Raw genomic sequence first — 18,789 nt, forward strand, 5'->3', positions numbered from 1 at the left:
CATTCCCAGAGGCAGCAAGGCGTGTGCATCGCTCCCGAGTGGTCTCATTTGCTGCAAAAGCAACTCCCTCCTCTCCTTTCTCATTCAAACTCCTGCAGAAATACCCATCACCTTGATTTTCATGCATTAGGTACTGGTAACAGCAGAGAAACAAAATAACTATATACACAGATATATGTGTGTGCACACACATACACAGATACATATTTTTCATCAAGGTTTGCTTTCCACCAAGTAGGATACTAACAGCAGCAGCTGTCACAAGGACATAACATCACTGCCACACTCATAAGTCCATCTCCCATCAAAGAGGCTAGTTAAATATGTTTTCTTTGGTCAATTACTGGCTGGGGAAAAAAAAAAGTAAAATGATTTCTAGTATTTTTTAAAAAATTTCCTTCAAATTGTAGCCCTTGTAACTTTCCTCAAGCTTTAGTGTATATTGATTAAACATCAGTGAATATGAAGGAGAAAACAATACAAGTTAAGAAACCCCTTAAAGAAATCTGGTTTTAGTCTTTAACAAAAATATTTGTCCAGGTGGTAAATATTCATCTCCACAAACACAACCTCTTTGGGGCATCTTTGACTCAAATCTTTCTTCTGGTAGAATATCCTCTTCTCAGTGTCCTTATTCCTTATTTTCAGTGGTGAGAATACATTTAATCCTTTTAAGAGGGTAAAGTGAGAGCTAGAAAGTTCAGGGAAAAGAGGAACACACACACACAACTATTGTTACTCACTCAACCAACACTGAACTGTTGTTCTAGGACACAATCACAGGGTCAACTTTACAGGTGGAACAAAAATAATTTAATCCACTCCATACTCCAGGTTAACAGTCTTCCTCCCCAATTAAAAAAATTAAATGCAGAGAGAGAATTAAGTCTTCTGTTGTAATACAGGAAACTTAAAGGACTCTAACAACAAACAGTCAATCGAAATAAAACTCCTGTTATTCATTACCCCAAAGTAGTCTTTTTCCATATCACCTAATTTTACTCTGCAAAAGTTTATTCTGCTATTAATATTTATCCAACAACGAACCTTCCTCTAAAGAACTTTGGATCATTTAAGGCAGATGAGAATTTTGAGTCTGTGCAGTGGATGTAAAAGGAAATAAGTACTACTGTCTGAACAACTCCGGTATTTGGTAATCTAGCTTTTCGCACATCTGAAGAAATTCTTTGGCCTTTATTCCTCTAAACTGATAAAATGGATGTTCAATATGTAGTAGCAAAAATTGGGCATTAGGAGACTTAGAAATACAGTTTGGCAGACAGGAGGTAGAAGGTATGAATATGTATTTCTTCAAAGTTCAGGCGGTCTTTCCTCTTGACGAGAGCTGCTCTTTCCAGGGCTCCTGACAATACCCTCTGCATGGCCCCGGAGAGCCTGTGTCCCACACAGACATACCATACCCAGCATGGCAACCTGAGGTTTAACCTACAGCTGCAAATTAAGATCAGTTTTCACAGTTGGAATAAAAATACTTGTGGCATTAGTAAATCAATCTGTCTTCAGATAAGGACTTCAAGCAGTTGCATTATTTATAATGGTTTCACTTTTATTTACAGTAAGACTATCTGCACCTACTGATGCTGCAAACATCTTAATAAATTACAGTCCCTTAGACAGCAGACCTTTAGGACAGGTGAAAAAGAATATGTATGTATGGCTTTTGTTCCAGTCACTAAAATGATCCAGTAGTGTCCTTTACCCAAAGACAAATTAACATATTAAGCAGAGAAGTGGCAGCATCAACAATTACATCGGCCTGGTTTTGAAAACACTTGGCTGGCAGGATTCAAGGCAAATACCAACCTCATTTATCTTAAAGAACCCAATTAACAAGCCATCCTATAAGGCAGGCCTCACACGCAGAAGAGCGGCAGCTACTGAAGTCCTCTTTATCTTTTGAACTCAAATACATATTTTTGTTTTCCTTGCCATTTAAAAAAGGAAAGTACCACATTATGAAAATAAGCGGTTGTGCAGCAGTGACTGAGTTTCCTGGCAGAACCGCACTGTCTGAAGCTGTGTGTGTGGTGCAGCCGCCAGGCTCAGGGGAAGGATGAGGCTTTGATGCCTCTGTGATCACTGTCCAGCCTCCTACTCAGCGACTCCATTTGCTGACAGCACAAAACCATCTCCATTAGGGCAGTCTGAGCAATCACCTGCAGCACTACTGCCTGCTTTGGCACTAAGCTTCTGCTAAATCAGTACTGTACCCATCACACCAGATCACTGTTGTTATGCAAATCCTGCATTCCAAACCAGTCCCAAAGTGACATAATCTATGTGAAAAGCTGTGACTGCCAAGTCTTCACAATTGTCCTGTTAGTCTGAAAATGCTGATGTCATCTCAAAGCATCCACACATAACGCTTCCATTACATACCTACTGACAAAATAACCAAGAGGAAATACTTTTACTGATGTTAGGATATTTTTTTTTCAAACATATGCCTACATAAAGCTGTATTTACCTCCTACAGTGCCACATACTAATAACATACTGCTGCATATTTCAAACTCCAGTAACATCCCTTTAAAGCACAGAAATAAAGTTACATTATGCTGATGCTTGTTAAAGTGACAACAGAGATGACACATCACATACAACTTGCTTTACTGCTCATGAATTACTGCATATTGTACCTGCATATAGTTGTATCAATTAAGAAAAAATCCATGGGAAAAAAAAAATCCTGAAATTAAAGTATCATTCATATTAATAGAAAACAGAGCTATGTGCATGGTAATTTTCTCATTTTTCACTGAAGAAAGAAGACGTTAACATCCCCCACAATGTGAAAAGTATCACTATAACAGCAACTGCCCCATTTCCCTTATGGTTTAGCGTATTTTTGTTATTCTAACTACAGCTCTTCAGAGCTGTTCCGTGCCCCTTCAGCTGAACAATTGAATAGCAACTTGCACGGAGAACTCCGAAATGCATCAAGAAATGGAGTACAGCATCTCCAGAAGATCTCAAGACTTAGCTGGTTTGACCCACCACAGCCTCAGGTCCAGGCACTGAATTTTGTTGTCCCAACACACCAGTGAAAAACAGACCTCTACCTTCAGGATGCTCCTCTGGGATTTTTGTTCTTCTCTCTTTTTTTTTTTTTTTTTTTTTAAACTTCCTTTTAACAATTTACCTGACACTGCCTTCTCTCAGCAATCACTCAGATGAGTGTTTTATTACATGTTAAAAGACAAGATATGTATTGAAAGTAGCAATTTTATTTGAGTTAAAATTATTTACAAAAACCCAAAGACATACTTCATGAAACTGGTACAAACTATTTTTCCTGCCGTTGGCTTTTGCTCCAAAGATCACAGCTGAGAAATACTGTATAAAATAAAAATAGGATTGGATTCAGAAAAGTACTCTACTGTTCTAATTTCCAATTGAGAGTATTTACACAAATATTTACAATGGAAAAAAGTTACTTTAAAACTTTAATTTGCAAGTTGGCCTCAAGTACCCTTTAATGCAGAGTTATTTGAGGGTCTAATACACAAAAATGCACTGCAGTTCACAGGGTGATCTCTCCCCGCACCCTCAAAAGAAAAAAAATCTGCATTTGTCAGTGCTTGACAATTAGTTACATTTAAAAAAACCTGTTAAACACTGAGGTAAATCAATTCTCAAACAATTACCAGTGTAACAAAGAAAGGTAGTTGTCCCTGCTTTCCCCCCTCATCACATTGGTGTTTTATTTTCTCTCGCCATCTCTCCACGGAAAACTATACAATCCAATTGAAATCCCGTAAGTGAAAACCTCCAAAATCAGAAAACTCGATGGGCAAACTATTCAATAATTTCCTCCTGATGTAGATCATTTACAGACAGCTCCTTTCCCTCCCTTAGTACTGAGGTTTTTTTAAACAAAGGGGAATATAACCTCAAAAACGTTTCTAAGTTACACTGATACACTAAGTTTTAGAAAGTGATGAGAGAAAACGCAAAAAAGTATGACCAACATAGGATTTTTGCCACTAATCAGTTACTTCCTCACTGAATTCCCAACAATCTGCATTATCAAAAATAGGAAGACATAGAAGGCAGCCACTGTATGTATAAAATTTACAGCTGGCACTGATACAAAAGCACAAGTTCTTAACTTTATACATGGAGATAACACAAGATCTAAAAGCAGGTTAGATTTCCTGTTATTTCCCCCTCATTATACATAGAACTAATATTTTTATGGCTTCAAGTTTTACAAATTCAATGGAATAACATGATGTAACTACCTATACAGGTATTTAAAATTGTCGATGAAGCAGATCTCAGAACAGTCTGCAAATATTCAAGACCACCTTAATAAAAATAATTACCAATTCTGTTGGTCTGAATAACGAGTGCAAGAAAAAAACGCTAAAAAAAAATTATGTATTTTCTGGGATTCTTTGTTCCACTTAAGTCTTCAAACACAATGCTTTGCTGTGAACTAGACCTCAGACTGAACAAAATCTTAGCTATATCAGCAATTTAAGGCTTTGTGTTGTATGCATTTAAACTTTGTCATACTACAGAAGAATGAAATAGAAAGATTATGTCAGCTGGAACCATTAATCCCTATTGATGTTTTAGCTGCTTTAAAATTCTTCCCCCTAAAACATCCAGATTCTTTGTATTGAGCATTATAAAATACATCTTGAGTGCTTCCTTGAAACAAATTAAAACAGCATTTCAAAGACTTTGCTTATGAGAAGTGTAAATTACCCTGGGATTGAATATATATATATATACTTTTTTCTTTTAAACAGGGCACAGCTTTTTACAGTTACTATTTCTTTTGTGGATAACGTACCCTCAAATGGCTTTTGTGTGTTTATGGGTTTGCATGCTTCTAGGAACTACAAAGTGTTATGGTCTATCAGTTTACAGTACATGGGCCATGATAGTTTTAGAACTGAGAAATAGTTCGACAACCTAATTTCAATCAAAACAGTATAAAAAATAAACTATCCAATCCTCGCCTCTTTGGATTCCAACAAATTTTAAATATAGACAGTAGTTAAAATCACAAAAGTATTTAAAAATTTATATTTTATGATTTTGGAATAATCTAGTAATAAAAAAGCAAGAGCAAATTAAACTCAAATAGGAGCGGTGCTGCTGTCCAGAACTTCTTTATTAGCACATTTGTTTGATACCTCAGTAGCTAAGCTGCCTTTGCACCTGGCTGGCATGAAACAGTGGCTCAACAGTAAACAGCAGTTGCACTATCAGCAGCAAGTTCTTCCCCTTGAAACTTGTCATGAACAAAGCAAGAAAAAAGATAGGGAGGGTAAACCCTGCCAAAAAATATTTAAATACTGCACTGCATCATAAACAGCATGGTGTCTTTATTTACTTTCCTCAGAACCTTTTTCCCCTCATTTTTGATAGTTGCAGATTGATGTAGTAACTGTCTTTTGGAAAATGCTGAACGCATGGTTAAGAGACCAGGTAGCCTTAAAAATCCGAACATGAATGACACAGACGAATGCTCTTGGTATATCCTTCAAGGACTTCTTTCATGACTACTTCTTTTGTCTAAGGGTTGCTCCAGCAGCGAAGTTCAGGATCTAGCAGTGTTCCAAGTACTCAATCACCCTAGAAATAGATTTCTGGCCTGTTGTTCCAACAGCACACTGCAAAATGTAACAGAAAACAGAAGTAACAAAAAAGCATTTTTAAGACGTCTTTAAAATATTTAAGACCTACTCTCATTTCAGAATTCTAGTATTTAGAATGATGTATCAGTAAAAGCAATTAGGTTCAGGCAGAAGATACAAAATATTTTCCTGACCAGTCACAATCAAATGGAATGAAAGTAGCTTTATTCCATTTACTACCAAAATGACACATGAATGAGCTTTCACTATTTAAAAACAGTCACCTTGTGCTCCTCTAAAGAAACAGAAAAATGTTAAATGCTTCTACAAATGTACAGACTAGTAACAGAAAACACGTTCACAAAAATATCTAGATACGTTAACTTAAAATATATATTACTTACAGTAAGATTCATAAAACTGAGAAATTTTTTGAGCATTTCAGTCATTATCGAGAAGTCCCCTTCAGGTAAGTACTCCCTCACAGTAGTCACATTGATCTAAGAAACAGAACGATCTCTTTTAATTTGGGAAATATTTTTCTGACACAGAACTATATTACTCTGCATGTGAGATGCAATAAGACATGTAGATTCAAAGCATTATTAAGAAGGTTTTTGCTGTCATCTCTATGATTGAAGTCCCTCTTAAGCAGTACTCACATTTATATTTCTAGGAAACAACAATTCCATTTTTATTTTTTTTTTTCCTCATTAATGATCATTACCACCATCAGCCCCCCCTGGAACTACAAGATTATCAAGACCTAAAAACCCAAGAAGATTTACTCTCCTGACATGGAATCTCCCTCTATAATTATGAAGGGTTGAGAATGATTGAATTCACCATCACTATCACTTCAAACACTGAAATTGTATGGAAGCTAATCCGTCAAAAGGTACAGAACAGCATGTTAAAGACCATTTCTGCCACCATGGTAAATTTAGACAAGCCTGTAGGCAGGTTTCAACCTCATTTCATTTGAGCATATATTTGACAGGAGAGTTTATGAAGTTCTCAGGCATTAGAGTTCCATATTTTTACGTCTTAAATTCAGCTTTGTATTATGTATTTCCAGTCTGAGGCAGTCATCTTCAACTACTGTAGGTGTACACAGTTTCATGTGATTTCAATGGAGGAAAAAATAAAACAGACTGAGAAAAAACAAACAAGTCTGATGTTAATTTGCTTATTGAAATTACTGAAAAATAAAGCAAGCTTTTATAATTAAAGAACAGGTGAGCTAATTTTCCTTTCCCTTTCCAAAGTAAATTCATTTGTTGGATAAGACTAACAGTGAAGGGGAGAGTCATGGAAGAGGTTAAATATTCAGTTCCAACTGTTTTTGATAAACATACCGATGTTCAGAAAATTTATTTTGGGTGGAATAACTCTGGCAACTTTTCATAGAACTATATAATCAGTGTAGCTTCAGCAATGAACTAGCTCACTTCAAATCCTATTTTAATAAACCTATTCCACTACTACAAAGTACTAATTCACTAAAAACTGTACTGGACTTGAGAGCAAGTTATCAACTTATTCCCTTACCGGACTCTCTTGGCAGAGACAACCCAGGAGCAGGGCGGTGTAGGAGGCCACGATGCAGTCCTCCATGTGTTTCCCAGCGTGCTGAAGAGCTGCAAAGAGACAACCGAGTGTGTTGTGATCGCTAAACAGCTCCTATCTTTTACTGCTTCAAACACAATCTTTCATTATTGCTTTTCAGAATTCTTTTTCCCCTCAAACAAAATGAGTTGAGTTTTGGACTGAGACTTCAGAGACAAGAATCAGACAAACTCTGTACTTATTAGCTCAGCAGCACATTCTTGAACAGAAAAACTGTTCCTTTGCTTTCAACTCATTACATTGTGTAGTATTTTATTAATGGCCATTTTAATGCGCAGACTGTACACTTAACACACCAAAATACAAATTTAAATGTTTCATGTGATACTATAAGCCAGTAAGACTTCCATCGAAAGAAGTTTGTCCTATTAAGGATAACAGATACAGGACCTTTTGCTAATGACTCAGTATTTTGGGCAAACCACAAATAGCTGCAGACACCAGTTGATGGAGCTATAAAGAGGATGAAGGAAATAAAGCCAGGCTGGAAAAAGTCATATACTGCACCTACTATAAGATTAAAACACTATTAGAAGTCATACACTGCACCTACTATTATAAGATTAACTAAGGAGTGATGTTTTAGACCTCATACATTTTCCAGTGACAAACTACATAACTCGGCTTAGAGACACTCAAATTCCTGGAAGAAACTACCGAAGATGCAGCACATCAACACATTACACAGGTACCTGGGGTACCACTGATGAAATGACAAGAACTCAGACACAAAGAAGATGGGGACAGAAGTAGCACACACACCAACAGGGATGGGAGGAAAAAAAAAATGACACCTTAAAAGTAGCATGAACCAAGAACAGGTCATGATATGCCGGAAAACAAAATCAAGGCAGGTAACGTTCAAGGAGTGTTTCAAAAGAACAAGATAGAAGGCCTAGAAGCCATCCCTTCCAGAATAGTTCCTACACAGAATGTCCCTAAAAAGCTGTGCTTTTTGTTTTTTAAGCAACTGATAGAAGGTACTATTGAGAAAACAAAAAGTAGCTTAACTTCTTCCACTTCTTATGCTGCAGCTCTGAACTGCTACTACTTATGATCTGTAACGGTTTCACCTGGGGGATGGACTGAGGAAATCCCACCCTAAGAGACTGCATGTGGATGGGAAGTAGAGGACAAGGTGGGAATTCATGCAAATTCTTAGCCTTTTCTGAGGTCATGGAAACCAGACAACGTACCTTTATTAAGATCAAGTTCTTCATCGTCTTCTTCCTTCTTATCTTTCTCTTCAGTGCTATCTGACTTTTCTGTGGAGACCCACTGTATCTCCCCACTTGTCTCTTGCCATTCCCCACTCTTGTCGTGCTGAGCAGTAGGAGCTTCTTTAATCAGTTCATCCGTCTGGCTCTCAGCCAGCTGTGCTGCTCGCTCACGCTCAAGAAATAGCTAATGGGGAAAGTTTCAGGAGAATTTCTATTATAAATTAAACCCTAAACACAATGAATTAATAATCAAAAGTTTATTTCCCCTTCACAATTCACCCCTTAATACAGTTAGTCTTCAATACTTTTCTTCACAATAGACTTTTCTTCTTCAAGGGAAAACATAATTTATCCCACCAGTACTGCTGTGCTCTACAGAAGAGGCCTCCCTCCCTCCCTCCCTCCCTCCTTCCCTCCCGCTCCCTCCCCAGTGCGGCACCAGTTACAGGCTCCTCTTGGGCATCCCTAAATGTTTAATCGTTGTCTTTGAGACACAGCCTGAAGACTGAAATTCGCCAAGTTCCTGTCCCATTTTATCCTCTACCAGTTCTGATTTTCTTTTCATGCTAGCTATTCCCTCTTGGCTCTCTCGGCTTTTCCCGTGATATGTAAAAAGCAAAAATTTGAAAAAGTAATTTAAAATGATTTATCAAGGATGTGACTGAATCTGCAATCTCATATTGTGCACTTACATCTTGTGAATTATTTCTCGAACCATACAACTACCAGTTTTAGATATTGCTTTGCTGAGCTGCATACATTATTTATTATTATTTTTTTATTTTTGTCTGCTGCTAGTCAGTTATTTCACATATAGTTAAATAAAAGAACTGCTAAAAAAGTCCATAAAATTATCTGAATTGAAATAAAAAAGGCTGTTATTTAATTTCCTTTTTTTTTTTTTTCATTTCAGTTTGCAAGGTAGAAGTCATTCACCAAAATTACTGGATTTTTTTGAACAAGTTAGACAACACAGCATTTAAGAATGCTGTTTCACATCCAGAATCATTACATCCATATTTTATTGCTCTTTTAAAGCACAATACTTTTTTTTTTTTTTTTCCGGTTTCAGACTTCCAAAAAGGTTGTACTTCAAAACACAATCTATGGAAGTGAAGTATTTAAGACAAGAATAGCTTAGAATTTTTACAGTTGGTTTATAACAAAACTAGAAGTAAGACATTTAGGAACAAGAAAGCTTTACAGAGCATTAGAGCAGCCTTTGGATGTCTGTAATAATGGCACCACTGTCTTTTACCAGGAAAGCTATTTCTGTAACAGACAGCACTGAAAAAGTCAAAATTATGAGCAGCACCCCTCTTCCCTCACTATGCTGTACTACTCAAAATACTAAACAGAAAAAAATTCTCACAAATCTTCATTGCTTAGTTCTCCCTTCCCCCTCAACAATCTGATAATGAGGAATAGTGACCACTACAGGAAAAACGCATTTCTTACCTGCACTAAAGCCTGAACAGCATCAATCTGTCCCGTTATCTTTAGGCTCTCATCTCCTTCTCCCGTACAGAATGAGTCAAAAGAACAGGATGTTTCCATATTGACAAGACAGTGCCTGTTCCGAGCACTGTATTCTACTAGATTGATCAACAGACCCAATCCCTGCAAGAATGGGAGAGTCAGAAAAGATTACACACATGAAAAAAAAGGTAATTTAGCAAAGAACATTATCTAGATAAATGACTTCTTTGTGTGTCATATTTCTGAGGATACATAACTTAGTAACACACCTTTATTAAACAGTTAGAGGGATCAGGATCTAAAGACACACGAGGCAAAGCTGAGATCCCTGTATACTGGAATTTGCATGCAGGAATCTCTGTTTTTTCCAATTCTGGACATTTTTAAAGATGAGATTTCATTTATAGATTGGGGATTCAAGTGTCCAGCCTTCACCTTTTCATAAAAGACCCTTCATATATATCATTTCACAGTTGCTATTTAGGCCACACAGACCCATTCTACATAAGCAGAGATAAATTTGACAAAGCCTTTATCTCAAACAATAACATCCACTGTATTTCTAAAGTTGAAAAGAGATATGAAAATCAGATAATTCACAGACTTAGCTAAATCTCTTTGTTTATGTAGCACTGTAGTTTTTGCCACCAATCACAGGGGATAATGGTTACAGCTCAAAACTACACAATCCTTACAGAAATCTTCTTTAAATACCTCAACTAAGTATATATATATATATATATATATATATATGGTCAATGAAAACTGTAGAAGCTGCTCCCTAATTTGGAGCCAGAATGATAAAAGGCACAAGAAGGGGACAAATCCTTTTATGTTAATGTAAAAAATACAACAGCTTACCAGCACCCGAATATCAAATCTCTGTTCTTGAGGTAGGAACTTTGGAACCTGCAGCACACAATTCATAGCTGTGCCTATCAGACCTTCCTGTTCACCTGTTTTTGTACTACCCCATTCTGTAAACAAAAAGAGTTTTGAGGTTCAATTTTGAAAATACTCATTTTTATAATCGCAAGCAGATTGATAAAAACCTTTTAGCCCTAAAGACAAATGGGACTCTCTTAGCCAAAGCATGCGTCTTAACACTTCATACTTGCAATTGCTCATCCAATTTGCAAAGACAAATTACTAAAAGCAGGCATCTACCATACATAACTACTGCATTCTACACAGAAAAAATGTCATCAGGATAAGGAAAGGGTTTACATAAATGTTTTATCTGGTGCTTTAACACAGAATATGCAAAATTTTATGGTTTGTTTTACCATTATCATTTGTCAGGTTGAGCAAGACCCCAATGATGGCCCTCATGCAGTCTTCCACAGCTTTACCCACGTGGTTAGTTACATTCTGGTGAGGCAGAGGCTTATTGTCTGGTAAACAGATACTGTCTTCAGCACGATTATATCTCTGGATTAACTCCTCACAATGCTGGAGTGCTCTGTAGGGAGAAAATGCAGAACAAAATTACCTCTACAACATGCAGGACATTCCACCTTTCTAGCCATTGTACCAGGAAAAAACCTCAAATACAGAGCTTATGCAGAATTTTTCTGATGCACAGATGCCCAGTCTGTAGGGAGAGATAATAAACTTATAATCTATACAATCTTTTATGAGTTCAACTCAAATTGTGAAAACAAAAAACAGGAAAGCTTTGTGGCTTAGAGATTTATCAGTTTGAGATTTCAAGAGTGAAAGTTAATTTTTCTTTCTGTCTTCACCACATGGTCTTACAAAAGATATCTCCTCTCCCTACAAACCCAGCCTCTCGTATCCTCTGACCACCAAGACAATATTATTCTAACAGTGTTATCTAAACGTTCTCTTTTCTGTCTTCAGAGTTATTTCCAGTCTGTAAGAAATAGATGACATATGACGTCCTAGCAGTAAAATCTTCCTTTCATAACAGTACTGGACCACAGGCATGATTCTACTGCATGACATTAGTTTGATGTTAAACTGGCACCACTGATTTCAATTACAAACACAACTAAAAACGTCAAAAATATCTATTGGTCTAAATAGCGTAGGAAACTGTGAGGGTTTTATGTGTGGGTTGTTCTTTATTTTTTTTTTTAATTTAAATAAATACTCAAAATATCTAAACCACAACCATGAAGTTATGCCTCCAATGAGATCTGCAAAGTCAAATTTTCAGCTTAATTTGTTCTCTTATGATGAGCAGTAGAAGAAGGACACAATCTCTGCCAGTCAACTGAGACCTCACCCAGACTGATAAATGGGTTAGAGATGTTTGTACAGCGTATTTGCCAGGGAGAGCAGTTAAGAATACAATTTCACTATTTTAATTCTTAGTTACACTGTCAATTCTGTTATGCTCCATTTCAGTAAACACTTAAGCATAATGAAAACACAATAAATAAATGTAGTTTCCCAGTTGCCCTCTTCTGTGTTCATATTGGTACAGAAGGAGATGAATCCACAGTTTGCAGCTTCTCCAGAACCAACAAGAGTAGCACTACATATTGGTAACACTCAGTTACCAATACCCTCATCTAAATGAACTTCAGCATTACTTCATGAAAAGCAACAGTGGAAATTGTGGGTTTTTTTCCCCCGTAGAATCTTCTGGTATAATGTTTTTCCCCCTATAACGTGCAGTGCTCTGCAAAAATGTCTTTTTGTTATAACTTACTTAGCTGAGGAGACTATGAGTTGTGAGTCTTTGTATGCTATCAGATAGCTCTGATTTTCTGGATTATGCACAGTTACCTAGAAGGAGGAGAAAGTAATATTAAAAATAGGACTTTTATCCTTGAAAGAGAACCATTCCCTTCCACCACCACCCCACTTGATTCAGTTGCAAATTTCTTGGTTATTATCCAGTGTAAACTTTCACTGATTGTCCAATAACTCCTTGGAGTTTTCACCTTGTCATTAGTCACATAAAATTGTGGCACTGAAGATAAACACATGTTCCCTGATACAGTAAGTGCAGAAACTGTGTGGCAGAACGTTCTGCCAGAACAGAAGCCTGAATCTATATCCTGGAACTACAGTGTCCTAAAGTGTAAGTGTATATGTGCATGTAAATATACATAAAAATACAACACAGAATACAATTATATATATATAATGTTATTTTTAGGACTTGACATCACCTCCACTTCTGAGAGCTTATTATACATCCGACCATAAAAATTAAGTTTTCCCTTGATTACCTTGACTGAAATTCAGAATCCATTTTCAGAAACAGTAAAAGTTATTCTCTGTACTTGCATTATTTGGTGTGTTGATTTTTGTCATCTCTCCCAAGCTCCTAAGGATCTTACTGCATCACAAATCACCCTTAAGTTTAAATTTGAAAATTCTACCACTAAACAAGGCTCTTCTACTGTTGCTTGGAAATTCCACCTATCAACTATAAAAGCAGAAATTGGATCTGAAATTTCTTCTCTCGCTGCTCAAAAGGCAGGTGAAGAGCTAAGTGCCATTAATTTCTACACAGACACCCCTGAATTAGTACTTTAGCAACTGTTCATCTTTCTCAGGTTTTAGCTTACTTTTCCACTATCTTTGAGTCTGTCCTTCTATTTTAGTGCAGAAAACAAGTCACCATGGTAGCTATCTACCCTCTAACTTGGGTTTAAGGTGTTCACTATGATACATTGGCCTGTACTCTGAACCTCTTTGGTGCCCACACCACTCTTCTGCTTGCTTACTGTGTCACAACACAGAGAGCGACACCAGTAGCAAATATGAAACTCAGGAAGATAAGGCATTGTAGAGAAGCATATGCTCACCATTTCTGTCCATGAAGCTCTACAAAGGCACTGTGTTCAAAGTTCTTATCAAAAATTATCTACCATCTCAATATACACGCTCGACTGATTACAGGACTAGTTTCATTTTCAGGGCAGTTTTTTCTTTCAGTGCTTAGCCAACCCATTGTTTGAAAGTATCAATTTGTAAAATATACATCGACTTACTGCTTCTAAGAAAACACTGCTTCTCAAATGATCTGTTATTACTAGACACACAATGGAGAGTCAAACTCATACCCGCAAAACAACACCCATAAACAGCACCTTGTTGTAGGAACTTAAGAAAATGCATTATGTTACACTCAGTTATTCTTTCCAAAAATAAACTTGCAACATTTCACATGCATACAGAACGGCAAAAGAAATTTGCAAATGTTCCACAAACACCAATAAAGATCAGAAAGTTAGTATCTTCTATAAAAAATAAACAACATTATAGTGTTATTATGTAAGCGTATATTAAAAGAATGTAACAATGAAAACGTCTGGTTGACAAAAAGCCGTTTTCAGAAAAGCAATGCAACTGCTCATACTCACACTTTCTAAGACCCGTAAACATCTTTCTGCACCCCATAATGAAGCAACCAATTTCTCTTCATCTTCATCGCTGCTTAGGTGATCCACACATTCTTTAACTAAACAACAAAAATAAGGTGTTTGCTGCTATCAGTAAGAGGTCTTTGAAAGCCAAGAGTACAAACTAACTACTCAGAGAGTTGCTATCAACCTTGCTTTACGCTTCATAAAACCCTAATACTAGGAAAAAAATCACCAAGACATGATCAGCATTCAGATTTTCATTTCTCCAAGTAAACTAAAAAAAAAAACCAAAAAAAAAAAACCAAAAAAACAAACACCAAACCCTTACAGTTTTGGCTTTACAAGTTTGCGATTGTTGCCACAAATTACCTCTCTGTATATTTGATTTTGTACTGACAATGAAGAGATTGCACAGCACGGCTATGTTCCTTGATTGTAATGCACTGTTTTGTAGAAAAGAAAAAAAAAAAGATACAGCACACATTCTCCCCACACTTTACAAGTCTGACATAGTGTCCAAGTTGAATGTTTTCATCTCTTCAACCCTTCCTTTGTCCACCCCTCTGCTTACTGAAGACGAAGCTTTATTCAGCTCAAGAATTCACTTTGGAAATGTCCCATTTCCTATCTGAGAAATGCTGATCCAAAAAACCTAACCAAGATATGTCTTGGGAAACAAAACTCCCACCATTTCTGCTTGAACCGCTGACTTCTTCTGGGATATTTAGTTAAAATATCAGGCCTGAATATAATTCTAGAAGACCGCAAAGGAGATTTTCCTCTGGAATAAGTGTGCTGTATTTGTGTGTTGTACAGAGATACGTAACACAATAATCTGTTCTGTCTAAGCATAAGCCATTTTTGATCTCGCACATGATATGCAACATTATACACATTCTGTTTAACCTTAAAACTACTCTCAAACCCACATGCAACAATTAAAGTCACTAATATTTTCCAGTGACTTCATATTTATGTACTTTATTTTTAACATTGCTGACAAAAATACGTTTCTAAACTACAGAAATGAAAATTAAGAAAAGCCAACATCTCAGTAAGATTCACTAATTTTTCACACTGTCAAAGCAGTATCTCCAATATACCTTTATCTACAATATGATCAAGACCACCTAGAAGTCGCAATTCTTCTTTAAACCAGTCCCCAGCTCGTTTGGAGGTGAGAGACAGTAACGTCTCCATTGCCAAATGCCCGGTCTGAAAGAGTTAGATTCCAGAATTAGTGAAATCATTATACGCAGCTCTATCCGATCTATCAAATCACACAAATACACGTCATATAAAAAGCATAAACACAAAGGTACAGGCTCTGAGTAGAACCACCAGAGGGAGCAAGAACGGACTGAAAAATATGCATGTCTTAAAAAATGAGTCAGTCCTTTGCATTTTCAACTTTTTCTTGATTTTCTTAATAGCCTAGAAACCCCAAGCAGCTCCTTTCATCTGTTTCTCTTGTTATCAAAAGAAACAAGTGGAAGAAGGAAATGGACAAATCAGCCAGGCAGGAGAAAACCCAAGAAAAGCCACAGCGAACACTGCTGCTCTGTCTCCACAAGACATTTGTTCTGCTGCTTGTAGAATACATTTGATTTTAATGTAGGTGTTTTGTGATTTTTATTTTAAACTCTTTGAAGCTAGAAATTAAACTAAAACACTGTAAAAAAATCCTACTATATTTACTTTTGTTTTTTAAAGAGGAAAACATATCAAAATTCAACAATAGCAAAGATAAATTTACTCCCTGCAAATGGAAGTTGACAAGATTTTAGGTGATTATCTTAGTTAATCCCCTGTAATGTTTTTAACCAAACTAACATTTATTAACTCATGACTGTAACTTGCTTTTTCAAAAGGCTTCTCATAAACGGCAAGTGTTGATAATAAAACATATATACACATAAATTTACACCTTCACAAAAGTGACTGGAATGGACTTCTGTAACATCTGGAAAGTGCACAGGCAAATACAGCCTACTGTACGCTTAACAATTTCATATATGGTACATAAACACAACAATGAAAAGTCAGAGAAAAAGCCATAAGATCTCATTAAAGTAAACTGAATTTAACCACTCTGGAGTTGTGTTCCCTCCCTGACACATTTGATTTGTGATGCTTCAAGAAGGGCTGTACTGATTCTGCGCTGTGCAGCATGTCCCAGGACACCAGTTCAAACCTCAGCACCTCCTGGGAACAGCACAACTCCCCAAGCTGGAGGGAACACCCCTTTGTCTCGGAAAACCAAATTATAAATTGTCTGAGCCACCCCAACATCTTCGGTTGCTTTCCTTGTTTTCCATATATTGGCTTCCAAGGAGGAAAATAAAGCTGAAGACTAGTCTTCATAAAGAAGAGTAACCACCCAAACCTAGTTACTTCTGGTTTTCAGGAGCAAGCTGCGCAGCACACTGTCACTGATAAGCACAGAGCTTGGAACAGCATTTCTCCAGTGGAAATGGAAGGGTCCTTGGGTCATAAAAGTGTTGGGGGGTGGACACAATAGAACACAACAGCAGCAAATCTACAACAGGTCCATCCTCCCGGAGTTGGCAGCATCTCAATTGCCCATCACTGAGGAAATGAAGACAAAGCTGCAATTACTCCTGCAACTGCTTCACCACCCGGGAATCTCATAATTGCCAAGAGCCACTCAACCAGCCCTCCCACAGGACGGAAACCAAGCACACTTGGTTACAGAGTGTTCTCAGCTCACCACTGGGAGATACAAGATCCAAAACCTCACACTTTTAACAACTGCAAGATAAAAAAAACATAATGCTAAAGGAGATGAGGATATTTTAAGCAATGGATGGAGAACTTCCCCTCTGAAGCCAACCAAATGAGAAAGCATCTTGAGGGAGGAGGGGAGAACACCTGAAGATGGCAGCTTGACAGAGCCCTAAGCTCTCCAAAGCTTTCCCATCCTCTTCAGATGACTCCTGTCACTTTTACAGACTGAGTTTGAACATACTGTAAAATGGGTGTCTGAAATTATGCTTAACCTAAACCAGATTGATAGAAGCTGCTTAAAGTCTCCTTAGAGATCTTAACAGCTACAAAAGACTTAGTTAGCTTCCTAAAAACCTTCACCATGAAAGCTCAAAGGCCACACAATATTTAAAATACGGTGCTTAGCTTTCTACCAAAGGGCAATAAGACTTCAAAAAACGACATGAAAATATAAAATGACATTTACAATACTGGGTGTAAAACTACTTTTTTAAAAAATAAAATTAATGAAATCTTGTAACTCTTTTGATTTTGAGAAAAGTAATCCATTCTAGCCAATTTTTATGTCAACTACTATGAAATTGTAACACCAAAGGTTCAAAATTCTTAAGCTTTCAACCTTATGCCAAGAGTGAAAAAACAGAATAACCTCTTTCACCGACTGAGAAGAGAAGTCACTTTGAAAGGTTTTCGTTCTGTTGCTACAGAGAGGAGGCAGCAGGCAGCATCAGCCAGAGGGCTGTGCTGACTGACAGGCAAGTGCCATTTGCTAAGATGGAGGCAAAGTTCTTCAGGTTTTATCCCCTTCTAAGCCAGCAAAAAAATGTAGAACAAATTCAACCAACTGAAAACTCCTTTTCACTTCTGGGCGTCAGGGAATCCACGGACCCACCGTAGTCCCCCACATGGGGGACATGTCTGGGTCTGAAAAAGCACAGATCTTTTCTTTGCCCCTGGAAGATTTGCATCTTTGTTAGCATTTTCTGCCTGTCATCTGGTACAACACAGAGATTACTTGTTATATCTCATGATAGATCTATGTGAAAACAACTTTATCTTCTAAATATGAAGTTCATTATTGTCTCAACTTACCATTGCTACTATCATAAATTGGAAGAGAACCTAATCATCTCATTTGGCTTGCATATATTCTCTAAACACTATATAGTCTCTGCTGCTAGATGGTGCAGCTGGGAGGGAACCAGTTTCCATCTGTGAGTATACAGCATTCAACACATTTACAACAGCTCGACATAATTTTAAGAGATAGAGAGGCCTCAGGAAAAAAAAAAAAGCAGCTGAAACTGCTGGCCTGTGATGACAATACTCTTTACTCACGGGCAACTTCCTTGCAAGACAGAGTCCCTTTTAATATATCCTCTCACTTTAAACCCCATGCTTAAAAAAACACAAAACCAGAATTCCAGTTCATGAAAAAGCATCATGCTAGCTCAGATCATAACTACAAAGAAAGCTCCAATAGGAGACAGTGGTCTGTGTGGCTGGATGCTTTAGCCATGAGGAACCTGTACCAGCTGTTCCATGCTTAATAAAGGGAGCTGTCTTACACATTCCAGTGCCAAAGATATCCTGGCACTGACAGCCTGTGAGCTACGTGAGCTGCCTTCAGCGCCAAAACAGCACTGAAATAAGACACTGATTATACAGATTCCTAGTTGATCATCACCTAGAGAACAAATTTCATTCTGTGTTGGTATCTTCAGATTGTTTTTTCCACTTTCAGCTTAC

At 37.2% G+C, this 18,789-nt stretch overlaps 1 protein-coding gene across 5 annotated transcripts in view; it reads right to left on the reverse strand.

Annotated features, from left to right (window-relative positions):
* Positions 1-3,228: 3,228 nt before the first annotated feature.
* Positions 3,229-18,789, reverse strand: part of WAPL (WAPL cohesin release factor) — a 133,909-nt gene continuing 118,348 nt past the window's right edge. For all 5 annotated transcript variants that reach the window (XM_065843909.2, XM_065843908.2, XM_071811722.1 and 2 more), the window contains 10 exons: positions 15,396-15,507; positions 14,290-14,387; positions 12,624-12,700; positions 11,230-11,405; positions 10,805-10,920; positions 9,923-10,084; positions 8,441-8,648; positions 7,167-7,255; positions 6,020-6,115; positions 3,229-5,651 (listed from right to left, as the gene is read on the reverse strand). In XM_065843909.2, coding sequence (XP_065699981.1) covers positions 5,586-5,651; positions 6,020-6,115; positions 7,167-7,255; positions 8,441-8,648; positions 9,923-10,084; positions 10,805-10,920; positions 11,230-11,405; positions 12,624-12,700; positions 14,290-14,387; positions 15,396-15,507 — 1,200 coding nt within the window. In that variant the 3' untranslated portion in view covers positions 3,229-5,585. The remainder of the gene's footprint in view (positions 5,652-6,019; positions 6,116-7,166; positions 7,256-8,440; positions 8,649-9,922; positions 10,085-10,804; positions 10,921-11,229; positions 11,406-12,623; positions 12,701-14,289; positions 14,388-15,395; positions 15,508-18,789) is intronic.

This window comes from Patagioenas fasciata, chromosome 8, assembly GCF_037038585.1.
Source record: "Patagioenas fasciata isolate bPatFas1 chromosome 8, bPatFas1.hap1, whole genome shotgun sequence".
NCBI classification, from domain to species: domain Eukaryota; kingdom Metazoa; phylum Chordata; class Aves; order Columbiformes; family Columbidae; genus Patagioenas; species Patagioenas fasciata.